We start from the raw sequence: 20,475 nt of genomic DNA, 5'->3' as shown, positions 1-20,475 counted from the left end.
CTGATTTAACCATCTTAATTTCAGCCTTTTAACTCTTAGTTTCGTGTTGATACAGTAGGTATTCAGGGGTGACAGGAAGCTTGGGGGTGGGGGTCTCTCTCTCAGCCCTCACTGCCTGCTAGAGATGCCTCCTCCCGCTTCTCTCCGAGGAACAAAATCCCGGGGACAAAGAAGCCTGCTGCACTGCCATCAGTATCCCAGGAAAACCAAATAAATGACAATTACAAGGGTTATGGCAAAAAGATCCCCAGCTGTCCCAGGAGAGAACATGAGAACTCATTAACAGAAGAAGGGGGAGGACTCATAAAATCCTAACAGTCTACAGCCAGCATCCCAGACTCTCTGCTATGAGCCTCATTGGGAAACATTATGAGTATCAATGGCTACATTAACTGCAGTAGAGAAATAAACCCTGCATTTAGAATTTGGGGAACCAACATTTACTAGCAGATTTGATACAGATGATCAAAACAAAGCCACTCTATAGCTATACAACAGGTTATTTTAAGTTCTATAATGCAGATATGTAATTCAGATGATGAAGTCTAGTTTTTTACCTCTTCAGTCAAATTTCAGAAAAGGTGTCTTAACACCTCATCAAATTGGCACCTCTCAGGCTTTCATTCACACTTAGCATGGTGTTAGACTTGCTCTTGAAATTCTGCATCCTGTCATACCTCATAGCTTAATTTAACACGGTTATCTAAAGTTGCAACACAACGTTACCCCCAAGATGGTTGTCAGCTAGAAGGCCAATCCCTGTCTCCAGAAAGGCATCCTTTTAACTCAACAAGGAAAGATAAAGAACTTACCTAAAGAAGGTACAATACATTTACTGTTTAGTACAGTTAAGCTACTTCTAGTGTGTTACTTTTTCTAATGATTAGATCTCTCTACTTTCTAACATTTAAACCCTGGCATAGAACTACAGCAATCCTGTCACTCCAGATTAGCCCCTGTGGTCTAAAGAAACACACATGCCTTTTGGTACTCGAGAGAAAAACCTACCCTGCCTTAACACCTGTCAGGAAACACTGACATATCTAGCTCAAACCTGCTTTACTAGCAACACAAGGAAACACGCCAGTTCTCCTGATTCCTCATATTCACCAAAGCACACAGGGGCTTTCTTGTCTTTTACTTGTTTCTACTCTTCATCTTGAAAGAATTTAATCTGGACACTATATGAGGGCAGGCTTGTCTAGATGAGGGGCATGACTGACCCACAGCATCAGCAGACTTGGTAAGACGGTGATGCACGCCATCCCATTCACTCTTCCCTATCTCCTGCCACGTGACTGTGAACAAGGATGGAGTTTTCATCTTCCCAACTCCAGGGTCTATCACAGAGTAGATAACTTTGCATTTACGGAGTAAATGAACATGGTTCTGTGACCTACGCAGCAGAACAAGGACCCTGCTGCACACCCAATACTGCAAACTTTTGCCATCCTAGCTCACATTACCTTGCAAAACAGGTGACAGGTACAGCAACGTGACTCTTTCATGCACAGCGATTTTAAGAATGTGAGATTATAAGTGACCTTGAAGAATGTTTCCAGTTAGTTAAAACGACACTAGGTTGACAACTAATATATGGCTCCCTAATCTTACATTTCTGGCTCCTCTAGGCACCACCAAAATAGCACTTTTAAAGTGTATTTTCTAATCTGCTGTAATTTTGAAACTGCAATTAGAGACATTTTTCCTCATTTCCACTAGCAGGAAAAGGAACACTACAGGTATTTCAAATAAATTAAAACAAAAGCTACTTTGAAACATGCCTTGTAGACACAAAAGTACAAACAGAAATTTATTTCATTGACATTTCTACCAAAAGAAAAGTGCTATGCTGTGCTGAATATCTTAGAATTATAAGAGTCTCTCCTGTCTGGGGCAGATTAAGTGCTGAGCTTTAGCCCCAGACGGGATGATGCACTCCCATGGTTTACTCTCGCTATGGTGTTCTGCCTTTTGGCTTTTTTCCTGATTTGGATGCTATTTCAAGACAGTTTCTCTGAAATGAACTGCAAAAGACTGTTCCTGTTCCCCACGGGAACTCCTATCTAAGTGATTCCCTATAGATGCCAGCAGTGAAAGAACCACTGGGGATAATTTCAAAATAAGAATCCTATTTCCCCCCAATTATCCTATTGCAGAAATTTATCCAAGTAGTTGCCAGATGCGTTCAACACATCTACTGATCCATGCATTCATTCAATCATTCAACAAATATTTACTGAGCATATGATGTATGCCAGAAACTATTCTAGGTACTGAGGAAACAGGAGAACAAAAGAGCTATAGACCCTGTCGTCAAAGACCTTACAGTTTTAACTGAGACAGGCAAAAAAGTAAACAAGTAAATATTATAAAAGATGAGGGTAGATCTGTGAAGAAAAGAAGTCAAGACATCACATTAGAGAATAATGGGGAGAGCCAATCCTGACATAGAATATTGCTTACCTGATTTCACCTTCTGGTTCCTTGCTCTGTGGTTAACATGTTCAATTTCAAAGAGCCTCAAAGAGTCAAGCCTTTTATTTGTATTAAATCCCAAAAGCAAATGATAGCTGTGTTTTTTTAATTGGCCACCTGCATCCACAATTTAAAATCTGCATGAGAAAAGGAAGGATGCCCTTTGGAAAAAATGTTTCCCCATATGTTCACACAAAATGAATTTTAAAAATAAATTAAAAAATTAAGAATCTTATGTCACGTTACTTTTTTGAAACTAAAAACTTAATTTGAAAGTAAAAGTCATTAATCCGGGCAGAAATAGTCTGTCTTAACAATGCACTTTTTTCTACAAACAGGGGAACCCTGCCTATGAGAAATATATAAGACCACTATTACAAGGCTGGAGATCCAGGCTATGAAATAATCAACAGCATTCAAGAGGCACCACCACGTGGTAATGGTGCTACAGCATATGCATCATTAAAATCTACAACTACATATGTATGTATTTTTTAAAAAGAATCATTATCTTCCAGAGACACAGACTGAAGCAGATGAAATATCTGTGATTTATTTCAAAATAATCCATGGGAACAAAAAGGGGGAGTGAATCATTGTTGAAGCTATTCAATGGGTACGTGGGTGTTTACATTATTCTACTTCCGAATATGTTTGAAATTTCCCACAATAAAAAAACAGTAGCACTATCCATTTGCAGCTTCTATTTTGTTAAATGCCAGGGTTTTGCTTTAGATCTAGCAAAAGCCAATAGACTCATTAGTTATCACTTGTGTCCTTATAGCACACATTTATTTATCCCAGGGCTTAAAAGAACACATATACACACACACACATGCACACAAACAATCCTCTTCTAAAAGTGCCTATACTTGGTATAATCTAAATAAAATGTAGATCACCGCACACCAATCAGAATGGCTGTCATTAAAAAGGTAATAAATAACAAGTATTGGCAAGGATATGGAGAAAAGGAAACACTTGTGCACTGCTGCAGGGAATGTAAGTTGGTGCCGCCTCTATGGAAAACAGTACGGAGGTTCCTCAAAAAATTAAAAATAGAACTATGATACAATCCAGCAATTCCACTTCTGGGTATTTACCCAAAGAAAACAAAAACACTAATTTGAAAAGATACATGTACCCCTACATTCACTGCAGCACTATTTACAACAGCCAAGATCTGGAAGCAACCTAAGTGTCCAACAACACATGAATGGCTAAAGAAACTGTGGTGTATATAAACAAAGGAATATTACTCAGCCATAAAAAAGAATGAGATTGTGCCATTTGCAACAACATGAATGGACATAGAGGGTACTGGCTAAGTGAAATAAATCAAACACAGAAAGACAAATACCATATGATTTCACCTACATGTGGAATCTAAAAAACAAAACAAATGAGCAAACAAAACAAAACAGAAACAGACTCATAGATACAGTGGTGGTTGGCGGAGGCGGGGATGGGATGTAGATGAAAGAGATTAAAAGGTACAAATTTTCAGTTATAAAATAAGCAAGCCACGGGATGTAATGTACAGCATAGGGAGTATAGTCAATAATAGTGTGATAACTTTGTATGGTGACAGATGGTTACCAGACTTATAGTGATCAATTCGTAATGTATATAAACGTCGAATCACTATGTTGTACACCTAAAACCAATATAATATTGTACGTCAACTATACTTCAATTAAAAAAATGAAAAGGAAAAAAATAGAGCCTTAGGAATACAACTAACATAAATGTTTAAAAAATCAACTCTTCCAAAGTAAAAATGATTTAAAGGTTCATAAAAGACATAATTGTCTCAAATTACCCAAATATAACCAACCTACATTTTTCACATCATTTTCAACTGCCCAAGTATATAAAGCACTCAAAATTAAATACCATCAAACAAATTAAATTGCAAAAAATCTCAGCGGGCTACTTTTCCTAATTTACTCATATAAATAACCATTTAATTGTTAATAATTTATAAATCTGAGAAAATTTACCAAAAGCAAACTTATCTCCAGTAATCTGGACAAAGAAGAGACCTCACAGATGTTTAACTCTTAAAACCTTGGAACAACTATTTATTCCCATTTCCATACCTGTTTTCAACCCAAATAATTTCATCTTTCATTCACCTCAGCTAACTCAACAACACATAACTGGCTAGGCTGTTCCTTTTCTTGTTTCTTTTTTAGGTAACCACTAATCAATTTGAAAGAGGAGACAATTTTCTCAAAAGATAACCTCATATTTAGTACATTTACTGAAACCACAGCAACCTACCAATAACATTAAGGGATTTTAGTTTGAAGATGGTAAAAATGGGGTAGTTACAGGTTTCTGGATATTGGTCATTTGTCAAATCTTAAGTTTTCAGAGAGACGTGGGCAGAAATGGATGTAAGTAAATGTTCTCATCCTCCTTTGAAAGAGAGAATTTCAGAATCTTCTCAGAGGAGAAAAGGAGTGAGCTTCCCCGGGGCACACAGCCTCAGGAGTCTACTCCTCCCTTAGACAACAGGGAAGAAATTTCTGAACTTTCTTTTAAAAGGTGTTCTAGCAAACTAGGAAGTTTCCCTATAGTTAATATAATCCTTCCCGTGAGTAACTTCCAAGAAATAGAATCAAATGAACTATGCAAAATAAGACTACAGTAAAATAAAAAAAAGCACATAATATTTCCAACTGTTCTACATCCTTCATTCACTGCAGTTTTCTTCTCCTCAGAAATTTAACCTTAATAACAAAATACATTTGTGGGTCACCACAATATAAGAGAAAATGGCTAAAGAGTCGGTTTGTCCCTGTGCTCGATACAAAGCTAGAATAAGGGTCATAGAGCAATGACAACTGGTGGCTTACTGAAGAAAAATCTATAATCTTCAAAATAAGTCCTATTTGAAAAAAATTTGTCAAACTGTACATTTACCGTCCAGATATGCACTCTTTTAGACAAAACTAATAATTCCATCAATTCCCTGCTTCAACAGCATAGAATTCTATAAACCACATCCTAAAGTTCCACTGAGTCCTCCTGAATCAAATACAAATGTGCTATAGGCAGCATTTATTGGGACATAAAACAATGCATATTTTAGACAAAGAATATGATTTTCCCCCTTAACTGACAACAATCAATAAATACAGACCTAATTTTCATATTTCATTCATTTATTTATTTATTTTTTCTGGTAGACAGTACACTTGGGAATTATACTGCACCAGGCATAAGAAGTAAGATTTCTACCACAGGGACATTTTGTATTCAGAAGCCAATATAAATATTTCTAGTCAGACATTTCCATGGCTACAGATATTTGGTTGCTTGATTTATATGCATAGAAAGAAACAGTTGTCATAACTGTAAAAAGCAGTACTTAACAAGTACTCTTAAATGATTGGAACAGTTTTCCTTTAATATTATAATACTGCTTATTGGTTTGAAAACTAGGTCACCCTACATGATGTTTTGATTTTTCCCAAAGGCATCATGAGTACTCTGTTTATTCTTTCATTCCTGCATTTTTAGCCTTCTAGTTGAGTTAGGGACTACTTAATCAGAAATCATTTTAGCACTGTAATAAAAGAAGCTCTGTTAAGGGTAGATTATATATCATAATGATTTTCAGACTTCTTTTTATAAAAAAGGTATCTGGAGGCTCTGAACAGGCACATGCATACTCAGGGTGAAGGGAACAAAACATAGAGAAGTCTGCTAAAGCACAAAACTTCCTTCTGGTCCCCAGTGCCTTCAAATAAATACAAATATTTAAAAAAAAAATCTCACACTGTGATTTAAAAAAAAAAAAAATCAATCAGCCTCTTCGATCTCCTGGAGATTCCATTTCCAGGAACTTCTCCCACTGCTGGAGGTCAGTCATCTGTCTTCCGGGCCAGCCTGCAGAAAGTCCAGTTGTGCTCCACTGTGTTCTCGTTGGCCCGCTCACTCATGTGATGCACTCGGGTGTTTCGGATTGTGAAGCCTTGTTTTGTAATGTATTCCATCAGGTGGACTCGGAGAGAAACTTCCTGGTGATAATCACAGGGTCCAAAAGTAAAGGAAACCTGGCAATCTCTGGTGTCCATCATGTGCTTATTCCACTTTGTAAAATAGTTTGATATACCTTCTAGTAAGGAATGGACCTTGGTGGTGATGGTTAATTGGGTTATGATGACAGCTACTGGATTGGAGTACTTAGAAAGCTTCCGAGTACTAGATAACTCCACAACTTCTTCAAAAGTATCCATAGGATACAAAGGCTTGGGGTCATTGAGACACTGAATCAAGGGCTCAATCTGATAAAAATCTGCTTCTTTCCGAAGCAGATCAAATTCCTTAAAATCCAGGGGTAAGGTCAACTCTGAAGTTCTCAAGAAGTTGAGGACATATCGGAAAAGAGGTCCATCTCGATCAATGAAGTAATTGCCTTGAGGGTCTCGAGCTGTGGGGAAGTCCCCCCCAAACATAGCTCCAAGCATGGAATCCGGGTAACGCGTCAATGTGGTGAGAGACGTTGTGTACAAGTGTCCACCTACATTTAACGTGACTGGGTCAGTCATCTGAAATTTTTTAAAAAATGATCAGTCATCTGAAATTTTTTTAAATCCTAACTTTGACAAATTAAGAAAATTAGTGGTAACAAGCAAAGCAAAAGATTCAGACTACAACACATCTAGCAATCCACTGATGCAAAATATAGCTTTACTTTCAGTGAGAAACCCACCCGGATGAAGGGATCTAACATTTGCTTTCAATAGAGAAAAGGGATACGTCCAATTCTTCAAAGCCTTACACTAAAAAAGGAGGACATGGCTTCCAAAGCCACTTTATTTCAGGCCCAGTATCTAGAGAAAAGTTTCCAGGTCAGAGTATATTATGGGAGGAGAAAGGCCAAACTAAAATATACTCATTTAAGTTTTTTTCAGATTAAAAAAATTTTTTTTTCATTTTCTTAACTCAATTTAACATAAAATAGAATAAAAATGATTTGATAACATAAAACATCTACTTTCAATATTTCTTTTGTCTTTTCCCCCTCAAAAGGAGGGGGAAAAAATCATGAAATTTATTTTAAAAATAAAAATTTGTGTAGATCTAACCTTCCTAACTTTTTCATGGAAATAACAGTATCAAATACTAAGTTAAAATACACAGTTTGGGGCTTCCCTGGTGGCGCACTGGTTGAGAGTCCGCCTGCTGATGCAGGGGACACAGGTTCGTGCCCTGGTCCGGGAAGATCCCACATGCCGCGGAGCGGCTGGGCCCGTGAGCCATGGCCGCTGAGCCTGCATGTCCGGAGCCTGTGCTCCGCAACGGGAGAGGCCACAGCAGTGACAGGCCCGCGTACTGCAAACAAACAAACAAACAAACAAAAAACAAAAAAACCCCACAGTGTGGTCAACACAATCTCATATACCCAAAGGCTAATAGCAGCTTTCAAATTTCATAATCTGAGAGTATATTCACTTTTGTAACATTAATGTTGCAATCTGGCCCTTAATTTTGAAAAGGAAGCTTCTCTAAATAATACATACCTTTGGTTTTTAAAATCATATTTAAGAAATAAAATAAGACAGATAAAGACAGGTACTATACAAATAAAATATTTCTTACCAAAGGAAGAGAAAAATAGGAAGACACATGCACATGCGAAAAAAAGTGCTAGTGGGAAGTGGCACCTTCTCAACCGTTAACCTTCCCAACCACAAGAAAATGTCCTCTCTACCCATTACCTACTAGACACTTAACAGTCACTACTCTATAATGGAAGAGTTTTAAGGGCAACATACTTTAAAGACCAAAAAAAAAAAAGATTACAAAAAGTTACACAGAGAGTCCATGTTGAGCTTGCTTACCTAAAACACCAAAGTTAAAACACCCAAAAAATACATCTAAACTAATTGGGGGGGGGTTGCACCATTGATAATTTTCATTCTTATGAGATGTATTATACCTAAGAATACATAAGAGGCAGGGAAAGACACACAAAAATAATTTGCCAGCCTTCAAAATGCATCTGCAAAAGCCTCTCACCATATAGCCCCAGTCTCCATTATCCATCTGCTCCAGTGCCGCGTCTCGGGGAGCCCAGGTTCCAGGGAAACTTGGGGAAGAGAAAAAGACATGTGACAGTGCATGTAACTATGAAAACAGAATAGAAAAGTTTTCTCACCCAAAAGAGCAGGCCAAACACCAGAAAACTACTCATCTTTGCTCAACTAAAACCTGCTACAAGGCAAAGATCTGGGGAGGAAAGGATTCCTCTAAGGCCTTCTAGGGGTGCCCAAGAGACTGGCAAATCTTTACAGAGAAAGAGTTATCCTATACTTAGAGGAGAAGGTAGAGCCTAGTGAGTAAACCAGTCATTCAACTCTACCTACGTTCTCTGATAATTCAATTTTTAGAATTCCTACAGGAGAACACTATGATTACCTCTACAACCTTATCCTGGTACAAATCTGTGATGATCCTTATCAAAAAGGTTAAGAGAAAGAGAGAAAGGGAAAATTTTTCATCAGCATTTCAGCTATATAAACTTAAACACCATAGCAAAGGCATTAAAAACCATAAACCTCCAAGACACCGGTATCTCTTTCCAGGAGAAATATGTCAAAATGGTAGCTCTTTTGTAAAATAGAAAAACTAATTATACTTTTAATAACGATACATTTCATTTTGTACAATAATCAAAACAAATAGAAAACAGTTAAATGCCAAACCATTAAAGCACAATTGGGGGCAAAAAGAACCTTACAAATCTGAGAGTCAGTCAGCTGGCACTTATGGAGAGCCAGCCTGAAGACACTGATAAACACCCAGATACTAAAGATGCCAGCTTGAATTTATTTTTATCTACAATTCAAAAGCACTTAAACAGTTTCCCAGCTACTGAGTTGCTTTAGTCAGTTCTCCCTCACACACTTCATTCCCCAAATCACCCGGCAAAGCAAACTCCAGAGCAGATTTCAAAAGCGTTGGCAAAAGACAGTAAGAAACATGGAGTTATCGGTATTTATCCAGAAAAAGCGCTGTTTTGGTTTTTTTGTTTGTGCTTTTTTCCTTAACGTGGTCTTTGCACAGATTCACTTTTCCCACTTTTAGAGGAATCTGGCACACTAATTCCCAGAACAGGCCCTGGTTACAGAAGATCACAAAGGCTCTTTCTCAAAAGGTCACTCAGGCATGTAGAGAACATTTGCATAGCACAGCAGGGGCTGAAATCAGAGCCTGAAGCATCTATTTCTCTACCTTGCAAATTCTTCAAAGCAAACAAGCTAAAATGTAGACCAGACAACGTGGGGTCAGTTCTTATTCTCCACACAGTCTCCACATGCTATAGGGTGAGAAATGGAACAAATGTCAAATTCAGGGCTGTTGTGACAACCTTTCATTCCTCTGACTTGCTTCATAAACAGTGTTTGAAGTTAACAGAACAAAGAAACACGTTTTACCAATTTGTATTACGAGCACCTGATTCAGTTACTGATCCAACAGACAGATCAGTAGATCAGCAACTGAGAGATTTAAAAGGCCAGTCATCCAAAAGTTCTGGTAAGATGCCCATCTTTGGCATTTTCCCATCACCTAAAGTATTCATTACTGACAGCCTCAAAAATAATTCAGTCAACCAACATTTACTGGAGGGTAAAGTGAGGAAAGGTATGGTCCTTGCCCTCGTGGAGCTTTCAATCTATGAAGAAAGGCAACAAGCAGTAACTGAAGTACAGAATAAAATTCAAAAGTACTATATAAGGGCTTCCCTGGTGGTGCAGCGGTTAAGAATCCACCTGCCAATGCAGGGGACACGGGTTCGAGACCTAGTCCAGGAAGATCCCACATGCCGCAGAGCAGCTAGGCCCGTGCGCCACAACTACTGAGCCTGTGCTCCACAACAAGAGAAGCCACCGCAATGAGAAGCCCATGCACCGCAACGAAGAGTAGCCCCTGCCTGCCTCAACTAGAGAAAGTGCGCGTGCAGCAACGAAGACCCAACACAGCCAAAAATGAAAACAAACAAAAAGTACTATATAATAATGGACTGGCAGAGACCTGAGCAAAGGAAGACCAAGAACCATTCCAAATGTGAAAATGGAGAACTTCTGGGAAGAGCTTACTCAGTGGAACTCTGCAGGCATATTAGGACAACCTGAAAAGGGATTCTAGAATAAAGAAACAATTTAAGTAATGGGCGGGGGCGGGGGGGGAGTGTCCCCCCAACATTCCTAATACAGTAGCAGAGGGTGAATAACTATCCCCCTTTTAGAGATGCAAAAGAGAGAACCAGCAAATTAAGAGACTTGCTCAAGTCCCCACAGCTAGAAAGTAACTGAACAACTGAACAAGAGCTTGGGTTTCCTGACTCCTAGGTCCAGATCTTTCCATAAAACCCCTCCTTGGATAGAAACTGAAAGAACAGAATCCAACAAATGAGAAATCGAAAGGATTAACTTAAAACACCCTTACAGCCATCTATTAACCCTATTCACCTAGTAGGGATTTATTTACAAATTTAACAGTAACTCAAAGTGAGCAATCATAATGGGTTTGTAAAAATTCCCCTGAAGCAAAATAGCAAGAACCTACTCACTAGTGTAATTGAAAGCTGCTATTCTGTCTTTTCTTTTCTTTTTTTAACTTATTTATTTTATTTATTTTATTTTTGTCTGCATTGGGTCTTCATTGCTGTGCATGGGCTTTCTCTCTAGTTGCGGCGAATGGGGGCTACTCTTCGTTGTGGTGCGCGGGCTTCTCATTGCAGTGGCTTCTCCTGCTGCGGAGCACGGGCTCTAGACACGTGGCCTTCAGTAGTTGTGACACGCGGGCTCAGTAGTTGTGGCTTGCGGGCTCTCGAGCTCAGGCTCAGTAATTGTGGTGCACGGGTTTAACTGTTCTGCAGCATGTGGGATCTTCCCGGACCACAGCTCGAACCCGTGTCCCCTGCGTTGGCAGGTGGAGTCTTAACCACTGCGCCACCAGGGAAGCCCTGTCCTCTGTCTTAAGTGAAGTAAAGAACTCCACTCCATGAATATCCGAGTGGTAAGAAATGGGAGACCAAAGACAAGTAAAAAAACAGACATCATCAAAGTTACAGCTGTTATGCAAGGACTGTCCACTATTAATCTTTTTTTTCTTTTTTACTGCTAAATCAAAACAAGGTAACTTTTTGAGTAAACACACACACACACACACAAAATTAGATGATGCCCCTGAACCTGTTCCACAGCAAAAGCCAAGGTTCTGTTCCAGTACAAAGATGTAATAAAATCTCAAACTTAATAATTCAGGAAAGCAATTATGGGAATCTATATAAGCCCATGTTTCTTAAAAAGTACCCAAAAGCCTCCCTTCGTTTGTGTGTAAGATACATCAACATAAAATGAAGTTACTATTAGTCACTTCCAATAACAACTACTAAACTATCCCCCCAAATCAAAACATTCACTAAAGAGCTCTAAGGGGAAAAAATAGTATTGATTAGTTTAAATTTTATCTCTGCACCTTACTTCTAAACATCCTCTGTGAAGATGCTCAGATACAGCAAGAAACAAACCAAAAAAAAAAAAAAGCAGAGATTCCTGGTCAACCAAGAGCTGGATAATCAACCTTTGAATTGATGACTATTAGGACCGTCTCAGAGACAATGCAGATGAATGAAATAAAACATAATGCAAAAGAATTTCCGGAATAGCTTCAATTTCTCGGAATAGCTTCAATTTCTAAGTCATCTTCCAGAGCTGCTAACAGTTAGAAAATGATTCATTTGCTTTTCATCTTCTCTCCCTTCTGGCACTCTCCAGTGGAGGGCTTAATGAGAAATTAAAGGACCACAAGACAGGCAGCAGAAGGAAGATCTTGAAACGGGCATCAAATGGGCCTGTTTTACTTGATGAAGACAAAGAAAAATCCAACATTTCAGAAAACTGTCCAGGAATGGAGATCATGAAGGTAACAATGAAAAAAATTTTCCTTTAAAGTGACTTTCCTTACTAACAATCATTTTAAACAACAGTGAATGCAGCCAAGCACAAACAATTGTAAAGTTCAAAGAAAGACTTCTGACCCTGTAAAATCAGTTCACCTGAAAAGAGTTGACCTTTGGCGCAAATAAAATACATGTGGAAACAACCAGCTGACCGTTCCCAAAGAATGTAAAGCGGTACTGAAAATTATGACTAATGTACAAATTCTGATAGTGTAATGTTAGCAGATAATTATGTTAAGGAAAACACACACTCAAGAATTTATAAAAGTCTTAAAAGAAATCGCTAAGAATTTTCCACAGTAGCAAATGTGAAAAATACACAATTCAACAAGTTAATGACTTAAAGAGTAGCATAAGAACACCTGAAAGTCATTCTCCCGACCCCTGCAGAACTCAATTACAGGCTTCATGGTTATGATGAACTAATTTAACACAAATATTCTGGGTTTATCATTTCTGCTACAGACTAAGAATCTCCGGGCTAAAAGTCCTGATCCTACATAATAACCTATACACTGCAATACACACCTCCAAACTTGAATAAATAATAAAAATGTATAACTACTGCCTTCCCAAAGTTTCCAGGTAGCCCTTTTAAAACACCTTCCTACTGAAATCTTTGTGTCTGGCATTCAGAAAAGACGACTCAATAAATTCCATCTATACATACCCTCAGAATTACCTTTGTGCTGAATTTCTCTGTTCTTGAAATGTGGGAGTTTGAAAGTGAAATACTTTTTATAGTAACTAGTTCAGCGACATCTAAAGGAGTCTTTTGGGTTAACATTCACATACAAGGTGGCATAGGTAGCCAGGTGCACAAGGGGAATGTGATTATGGTGTTAGGTTATCCCAACCATAACCACTGCAGAAATGGATTGTTTTGTCCGAAAACTAATCCTTTTGTGGTCTAGGAGAAAGGCGCTCTACGTTGAAAAGTGACTTTAATACTAAAGAGCTGCCACAAACAGTCACAAACCCATAAAATTCCTCTTACCCTCAGTTTCTGTAAAATAAAACGGAATAACAGCACCTTCCCAAAAGTAATGATACCACTTGGGCACAATACAAAGGCAACAACTGGCCTACAGGGTAAAAGATCCGGACTAGAATTCTGAAGTCACAGGCAGGCCAGCGCAGAAGAAAGAGAACTGGTCACCGGTGAGGATCTGTATCCCAAGTCGACTCCATTACTAATTATGAGGCTCTGAGTAAATCACTCTTTATGCCCAGCTGCTTCTTGCAGAAAAGAAAATGAGATCATGAATCAAAAACCATTGGTAGGAAACGTAAAATAGATAGCTAGTGGGAAGCAGCCGCATAGCACAGGGAGATCAACTCGGTGCTTTGTGACCACCTAGAGGGGTGGGATAGGGAGGGTGGGAGGGAGGGAGATGCAAGAGGGAAGAGATATGGGAACATATGTATAACTGATTCACTTTGTTATAAAGCAGAAACTAACACACCATTGTAAAGCAATTATACTCCAATAAAGTTGTTAAAAAAAAAAAAAAATTGGTAGGACTTCCCTGGTGGCGCAGTGGTTAAGAATCCACCTGCCAGTGCAGGGGACACGGGTTCAAGACCTGGTCCGGGAAGATCCCACATGCCGCAGAGAACTAAGCCCGTGCGCCGCAACTACTGAGCCTGCGCTCTAGAGCCCGTGAGCCACAACTACTGAGCCCATGTGCCACAACTACTGAAGCCCGTGCGCCTAGAGCATGTGCTCCGCAACAAGAGAAGCCACCACAATGAGAAGCCCGCGCACCGCAAGTTAGAGTAGCCCCCGCTCGCCGCGACTAGAGAAAGCCTGCGCACAGCAACGAAGACCCAACGCAGCCAAAATAAATAAATAAATTTATTTTAAAAAAAAAACAACACTGGTAAACTGACAAGTATCAAACAAATGTGAAAATACTAGTGGCAGTAGCATAAATAAGATTTCTGTGGTAAATTGAGAAACTTGAGAGTGTGAACACAAGTCATTTAGAGCATGGGCATGGAGACAGGGCATACATGAAGAGGAGGCCTCTTAATCTGCTTCCAGTCTCCCGGACACCATCCTCCTTTCCCCCGAGCTCCAGAAGGGAGAACTACAGGTAAAGGGAAGCATCTGGCTTCCACAGAGACCACCAGACAGCTGAGCTCTTCATCACAGAAGGAACTTCTCTAAAGCATGACTCAGGATTATCTCCAAAGGAAAACCAAATCCAAATAAATATGTGTATTCTATTTTAAACAGACTCCAAATATCAAAATCCAAGACACACTGAGGGATTCATAGAACCCTAGAATTCCTTTATGCAGTAATGCTTTAAAATATGATTTATGAAAATTCAAATCCCACAAACCTTAGAAATGACATCTATGGCAGCCCCTGACCGTCAATCCTTAATATCTATGGTGTTAAACAAAATGAAGTATGAGTATGGCCTGATAGTTCTCAGCCAAACGGCAAGTTCTCTCAGCCTGCCAACCATGCAGGTAAAAAGGTTTTCCTTTTCCTAGCTACACATCTGTTCATTTGAAAACATCTCAATCTTGGGCTCAGTCCTGTGCTAAATGCTGGCCCCTCCCTTCTTTCCTATATTGGGATCATTCATGTACCTAGGCATTTGTGACGGCAAGAAAATGAACATGCCAAGGGGAAAGAGCAAGGGACACTTAGGCTACCCCAAACATTCTTAGCCAAACCAGGTCACCTCGGGTCTCTTGACCACTCAAACCTCTCCTATCACAAAGCCCTAAAATTGGAATTATCAACTTGTTCTAGAACTGGTATACTTGCAGAAACATAACTTCAGCAGAATAACCAAACAGGATCTCTGTTTCATTTCTCGAGTCCCACCCCCCAGACACAGACAGCCTCCACCACTGATAGCCCGGCAGGTGCTCCAGGGGCTCCCCCTTTCCACGGCCATTTATCACCTCTGACATCCAGCATTAAAAATGCCCTGACACACACAAATCTGAGCATAAAGAACTCAGCTGCAGTCAATCTCTTTGGGGTGGAAAATCTCCTAAGGCAGGGCTCAGAAGCCCTACCGTAGACTTTAAATTAAGGCAAACGGTGGCCAATAAGCACCACCCCAAACAATCATTTTCGAGCAAACCTCGAGGTGCTCCCATCCGGGCCGGGCTTCGCTGTTGCCCGCAGGCGGAATCCCCCGCCCCGATCCGGCCCCGGCGTGGGACGGGAGACTCTCGGGGCCGGGAAGGTGGCACGCACCCGAGCCTGGAACCCGGGTCCGCCGAACCCGCACGTCCCCCCCCCACCCGGGCGGGGCCCGCAACCTCCGCCCAAGGCCGGTCCCCGGCCGCAGCCAGCCCGCCGCGGGCTCGTGCCAGCCCCGGAGCGCGCCGCCCGGGCTCCCCACGGTCCCTTCAGTGCGGCCCCGCCGCCGCCCGGATTCCCCTCAACCCCGCTCCCCGGGCTGCTCCGCGCGGGCTTCTGCTAGTGCCCGGCCCTCCCGAGCCGGGCCCCCAAGCCGTGGGCCCGCCCCTACTACTCACTGCGCTGCAGCAGCGGTGGTGGCCGGGCCGGGAGACGCCGGCGGCCGGAGAACGAGAGCGCGTGGACGAGTGAGCCCGCGCCCGGCGGCAGCAGCAGTGGCGGCGGCGGCGGCAGAAGGGACGACTGAGCCCGCGCCCGGAGTTGCGGCTCCTGCCGCCCGGCGCGGGCGGCGCCTACCCAGCCGAGACGCGGCGCCACGAGCGCAGACGCCCCCTAACGGCGGCGTGGGATAGTGGCCGGAGGGCCGAGCGGCCAGAGCAACTGAATCAGGCGTAGCCTGGGCGCCTAGGTCAGACAGGCTCCGCAGCAGACCCGAAGCCCCGCCCCGACGCCCCAATCGAGCCCCTGAGGCTCCGCCCAAATTCCCCCGCGCTCCGCCCAGAATCCGCCCGATGTCCCGCCTCCGCCTGCAGATTGGGATCAGCCCAGACCCCGTCAGTTTTCGCTAAGTTCTCAGGCCTAGGGTCTCCACAGTTGTTTCTCTTGTCATTTCACGAACTCTCATGGGGCCCCGAGAACTCCCATGTTCCAGGCCTGGAGAATAAAGCGGCCACCAAGAAGGTGGGGCGTCCTGAGAGGAGAAAACAGAAAAGACCCAATGAAACAGCCAGTAGCCAAAATAAAGACAAGTTATGATTATAAATGTTGGGAGGTACATGAATCAGTTGGAGAATAAGGGGAGGGGACCTCTGCTTCAGATACAGTAGCTATGGAAGATCTGGACTACGGCCAGAGCACCTCCTGGCCTTGCCTTCTGTGGGATAGGTAGTAAGATCACCTCTCCAGCCTTGTCAGCGGAGTAGTGAAAGGCAGCCAGGTGGGGAGAAGGGCAGAGTGACTTCAGCAGAGGAAACGACTAGTGCAAAGGCTCTGAGGCCTGAAGGAGCCGGCCCTAGATGAAGCTGGCGCCGCTACCGCCACAAAGGAAGTCAAGGCTGCAAAGAGTGGGGAATTACCTAAAGTCTCAGAGCTAATTGGTCTCCAAGCATAGCGTCTTTCCAAATCCCATTCACTACCTGCTAACCAGATCTCCATCCCTTTCCAGGTGGAACCAGGTATGTGATGTTGGTTTTTGCCATTTCCCCTTCAGCAGGATAACCACTTGCCTTGGAAACTCACCTGCGCTTCATGGCTGCGATTGCGTGAGCTGCCTCTGGGGTTTAACTTTTTTTTTTTTTTTTTGCGGTAGGCGGGCCTCTCACTGTTGTGGCCTCTCCCGTTGCGGAGCACAGGCTCCGGACGCGCAAGCTCAGCGGCCATGGCTCACGGGCCCAGCCGCTCCGCGGCATGTGGGATCTTCCCAGACCGGGGCACGAACCCGTGTCCCCTGCATCGGCAGGCGGACTCTCAACCACTGCGCCACCAGGGAAGCCCTGGGGTTTAACTTTTATCTGCAGGATCATCACAGTCATATCTGATACTTGGTTTTTCTCTGAAAACTCAACAGGTTAAATAAATAACATATGCTTCATCAACATAACTGAGTGCTACATTATCATATTCAAAAAGACTAGGTGAGGATACAGGGAAATGTGTGTGAAAATAAGCAGTGCACAAAATGGTATACATGGTATAATCCCAATTTTATTTTTAAAAATGTAAATATACACAGGCAAAAATTTTGAAGGAAATACCCGAAATCATTGATCCTGGTTCTAGGCAGTAGGATGGGAATATTAGTGACTTAACTACTTCCAAATGTTCTTCTGAATTTTCTATGTTTTCTAGAATGCACGGATGCTGAATTTATAATCAGAAAAATACGAGTTTAATTTTTTACAAAAGAAAGGTAATGCTGAAATTACCCAACACAGGTCTCCAGGATTTGGTGCCACTGAAAATCCAAAATTGCCCCTGGCTTACTGGTGTCCTTGGAGGAGTCATTTCTCCTCTCGGGGCTTCTATTTCCTCAACTAAAAACTGAGAGGAATTAATTTTGTCAGTGGTTTTCTCAGAACAATTCCTACACATCTCAAAGTTTTTAATACCATTGTAAATTATATTTTCAAATTTGTATTTTATAACATACTGATGGTTATTGAAATGTAGTTCGTATTATATAATAATCTTATCTCCAGCAAACTCTTTTTTAGTTCTAATTTAGTTCTAGGAAGTTTACAGGCTTTCTTGAATTTTCTATGTAAGTAGTTATAGAGTCTGTAAGTAATAACATTTGGTATCTTCCTGTCCAGTCTTTATTTCCTTTTCCTTATTTTACTGCACTGACTAAAATCTCCAGCACAATGTTGAGTAACAATGATGATAGTGACATTTCTATCTTATTCTTGACTGCTTCTAATATGGCACCATTAAATATGGTGTTGGTTGTAGATTTTTGGTAGATACCCTGTATCAAAGTAAGGATGTACCATTCTGCTTTATTATGAATGGGTGTTGAATTTTATCAAATGTGAGATTTTCCCCCCTAATGTAATTAATTACCACCATGGATTTTACTGTATTAAACTATCCATGCATTCCTTGATGATGTGCTTTTTTTTCCAATATAGTGCTGGATTTCATTTGCTAATGATTTAGAGTTTTTGTGTCCACATCTATGAATGAGATATGCCTACTATTTTCCTATCTTATTCTCTCTTTGTCTGATTTTGCTATCAAAGTTACATGAGCCTTGAAAGTGACATACGTATAGTCTCTTGGTCTCACAGACCAACCCTATTGCAGTGTGGGAGGGTACCACACAAGGACCTGAATACCAGGAGTCGGGGTCATTAGGGGTGATCTTGGAGGCTTCCCACCACACCCTCACAACTATGAAGACGACCCACATCATCCCATGAATACAGGTGAGAAAACGAAGGCAAGGAGAGGTGAAGTCGGTGATCAAGGCCACACAGCCAAGTCTGAGAAGAGAGATTTGAACACAGCTCTGCTCGTCTCCCCTCGGGTTTCTCCTCGTTCACAGTCTGTCCTCCGTGGTCCACCACCAGCTTCCTCACCTTCAACAAGTGCAGACCTGAACCCTCTCGCCTCACCACCCCCAAGCCTCCCAAGTCCCCAGCTCAGCTCAGCAAGTGGTGCCACCATCCTCCCATCTGTCCAGACTAGAAGCTTTGAGTCATGCCTGCGACTCCCACCCCCTCACATCCCGGTGCCAGATCACCCAGCCCTGCCAAGTCTTCCTCCTCAGTGCAGCCTGGATCCATCTCTCTCCTTCCCTCTCTCTCCATCTCCACCACCATCGCGCCAGGCCAAGCCACCAACTTGTCCATCCTGGGCATCTGCAGTAGCCCCCTCCTGGCCTCCCTCATTCTCTCTGCCGCCACACTACCCATCCGTCCTCTTCTCTCCACCGTGAGTCACCTTCAAGAACACAAAGCTGGTTGTGTCACCCTGCCTGCTTTAAACTCCTTCAGTGGCTCCCACTGCCTTCAGGATCCGGCCCCTGCCCACTTGTCCAGCCCCCTCCTCTGCACCTCTTCTCTCTCTCAGGACCCCAGCCCCTCTGCCATATTTTGGCATCCAGGACCCGCTGCACATTTTTTCACTTCAGGGCCTCCGTTGATGCTGTTCCCTTAGCCTAAAACACGCTTCCCCCAGCCTGGGGCAAGCCTGTCTCCTCGTCCTTCAGCATGTTGTCATCTCCTCAGAGAGGCCCTTCTGACCTTCCCTGACCTCCCAGCCAGGCTGATGTCCCCCAGCTATAACTTCCACAGTGCCTGTCCTTCCCTCGTCCCCTCACTGCTGCTCAGCTGAACCATGGGCTCCCTGGGAGCAGAAGCTGTGTCTGTCTGGCTCACAACGGCACCCTAGATCTTCACAACGTGCCTGGCACCTAGCACATCCTCAACAACCAGGTGACAGTTCAGTGCCTTCTCTCTGCCCCCTCCCTTTCCCCTTGGACTCCATGCTGCAGCCACTGGACAATGTTCAGTTCCTTAAGTGAAGCATGGTCACCACCAGGTCTTTGCACATGCTGTTCCCTCCACAGGATGCCCTTTCCTCCTGTCCCTCTATTTACTCAGCTAACTCCTGTATATTCATCAGGAACTAGGATCGCCAGGTTTAGCAAATGAAAACACAGGATGCTCAGTTAAATCTGAATTTCAGATAAACAATAAATAATTGCTTAAGTATAAGTATGTCACAAATATTGCATTAAATACAAGCCGTCCTGTATTTTATCTGGCAACTGGTCTCCTTTGGGAGACCTCCCTGGCCTCAACCCCTCCCCATCCCTGGGCTCCCAAACCAACCCCCCTGCTCACCCCCACTGAGCATAAACACTCACTCCGTTTATGGCTGTCCATTACCAGCTGGAATGTGACCTTGCTGACAGAGAAGGCTGTGTCTCAGTCTTCACTCAGGGTGTCCTGCTTCACCTGGGACAACCCTGGCCATAACCCTGGGCAGTATGGTTTACTGAGTAGAGAAATGAAAGAGCACCAAAGAGAAAACAGTAAACAAGATAGGAAAAGGAACCAGCAGATGAAACTCGGCCCCCAAAGCAGCATGAATCTCTTGGATGATTACCCAC

General features: G+C 42.4%; 2 protein-coding genes across 5 annotated transcripts in view; one reads left to right on the top strand and one right to left on the bottom strand.

Moving 5' to 3' along the window:
- ACOX2 (acyl-CoA oxidase 2) overlaps positions 1 to 3,151 on the top strand; it is a 36,140-nt gene extending 32,989 nt beyond the window's left edge. For all 4 annotated transcript variants that reach the window (XM_060109494.1, XM_060109495.1, XM_060109492.1 and 1 more), the window contains one exon: positions 2,817 to 3,151. In XM_060109494.1, coding sequence (XP_059965477.1) covers positions 2,817 to 2,879 — 63 coding nt within the window. In that variant the 3' untranslated portion in view covers positions 2,880 to 3,151. The remainder of the gene's footprint in view (positions 1 to 2,816) is intronic.
- Positions 3,152 to 5,654: 2,503 nt separating this feature from the next.
- Positions 5,655 to 16,119, bottom strand: KCTD6 (potassium channel tetramerization domain containing 6). Its single transcript, XM_060110281.1, has 3 exons — positions 15,977 to 16,119; positions 8,515 to 8,584; positions 5,655 to 7,040 (listed from the first exon to the last, which is right to left on the bottom strand). Exons 2-3 carry the CDS (start codon positions 8,539 to 8,541, stop codon positions 6,354 to 6,356), a joined length of 714 nt encoding a protein of 237 aa, XP_059966264.1. The 5' UTR covers positions 8,542 to 8,584; positions 15,977 to 16,119; the 3' UTR covers positions 5,655 to 6,353.
- Positions 16,120 to 20,475: the final 4,356 nt, after the last annotated feature.

This window comes from Mesoplodon densirostris, chromosome 10 (assembly GCF_025265405.1).
Source record: "Mesoplodon densirostris isolate mMesDen1 chromosome 10, mMesDen1 primary haplotype, whole genome shotgun sequence".
Classification (NCBI taxonomy): Eukaryota; Metazoa; Chordata; class Mammalia; order Artiodactyla; family Ziphiidae; genus Mesoplodon; species Mesoplodon densirostris.
Note: the sequence above shows the minus strand (reverse complement) of the source record. Positions and strands in the feature narration are given on the sequence as shown.

What these genes read in the sequence shown, in the direction of transcription:
- KCTD6 (XM_060110281.1), bottom strand. Translation starts at nt 8,541, where the DNA reads ATGGATAATGGAGACTGGGGCTATATG. An exon ending in ATGGAGACTGGGGCTATATG is followed by an intron (nt 7,041 to 8,514) that starts GTGAGAGGCTTT and finishes AAAAAATTTCAG; the next exon opens with ATGACTGACCCAGTCACGTT.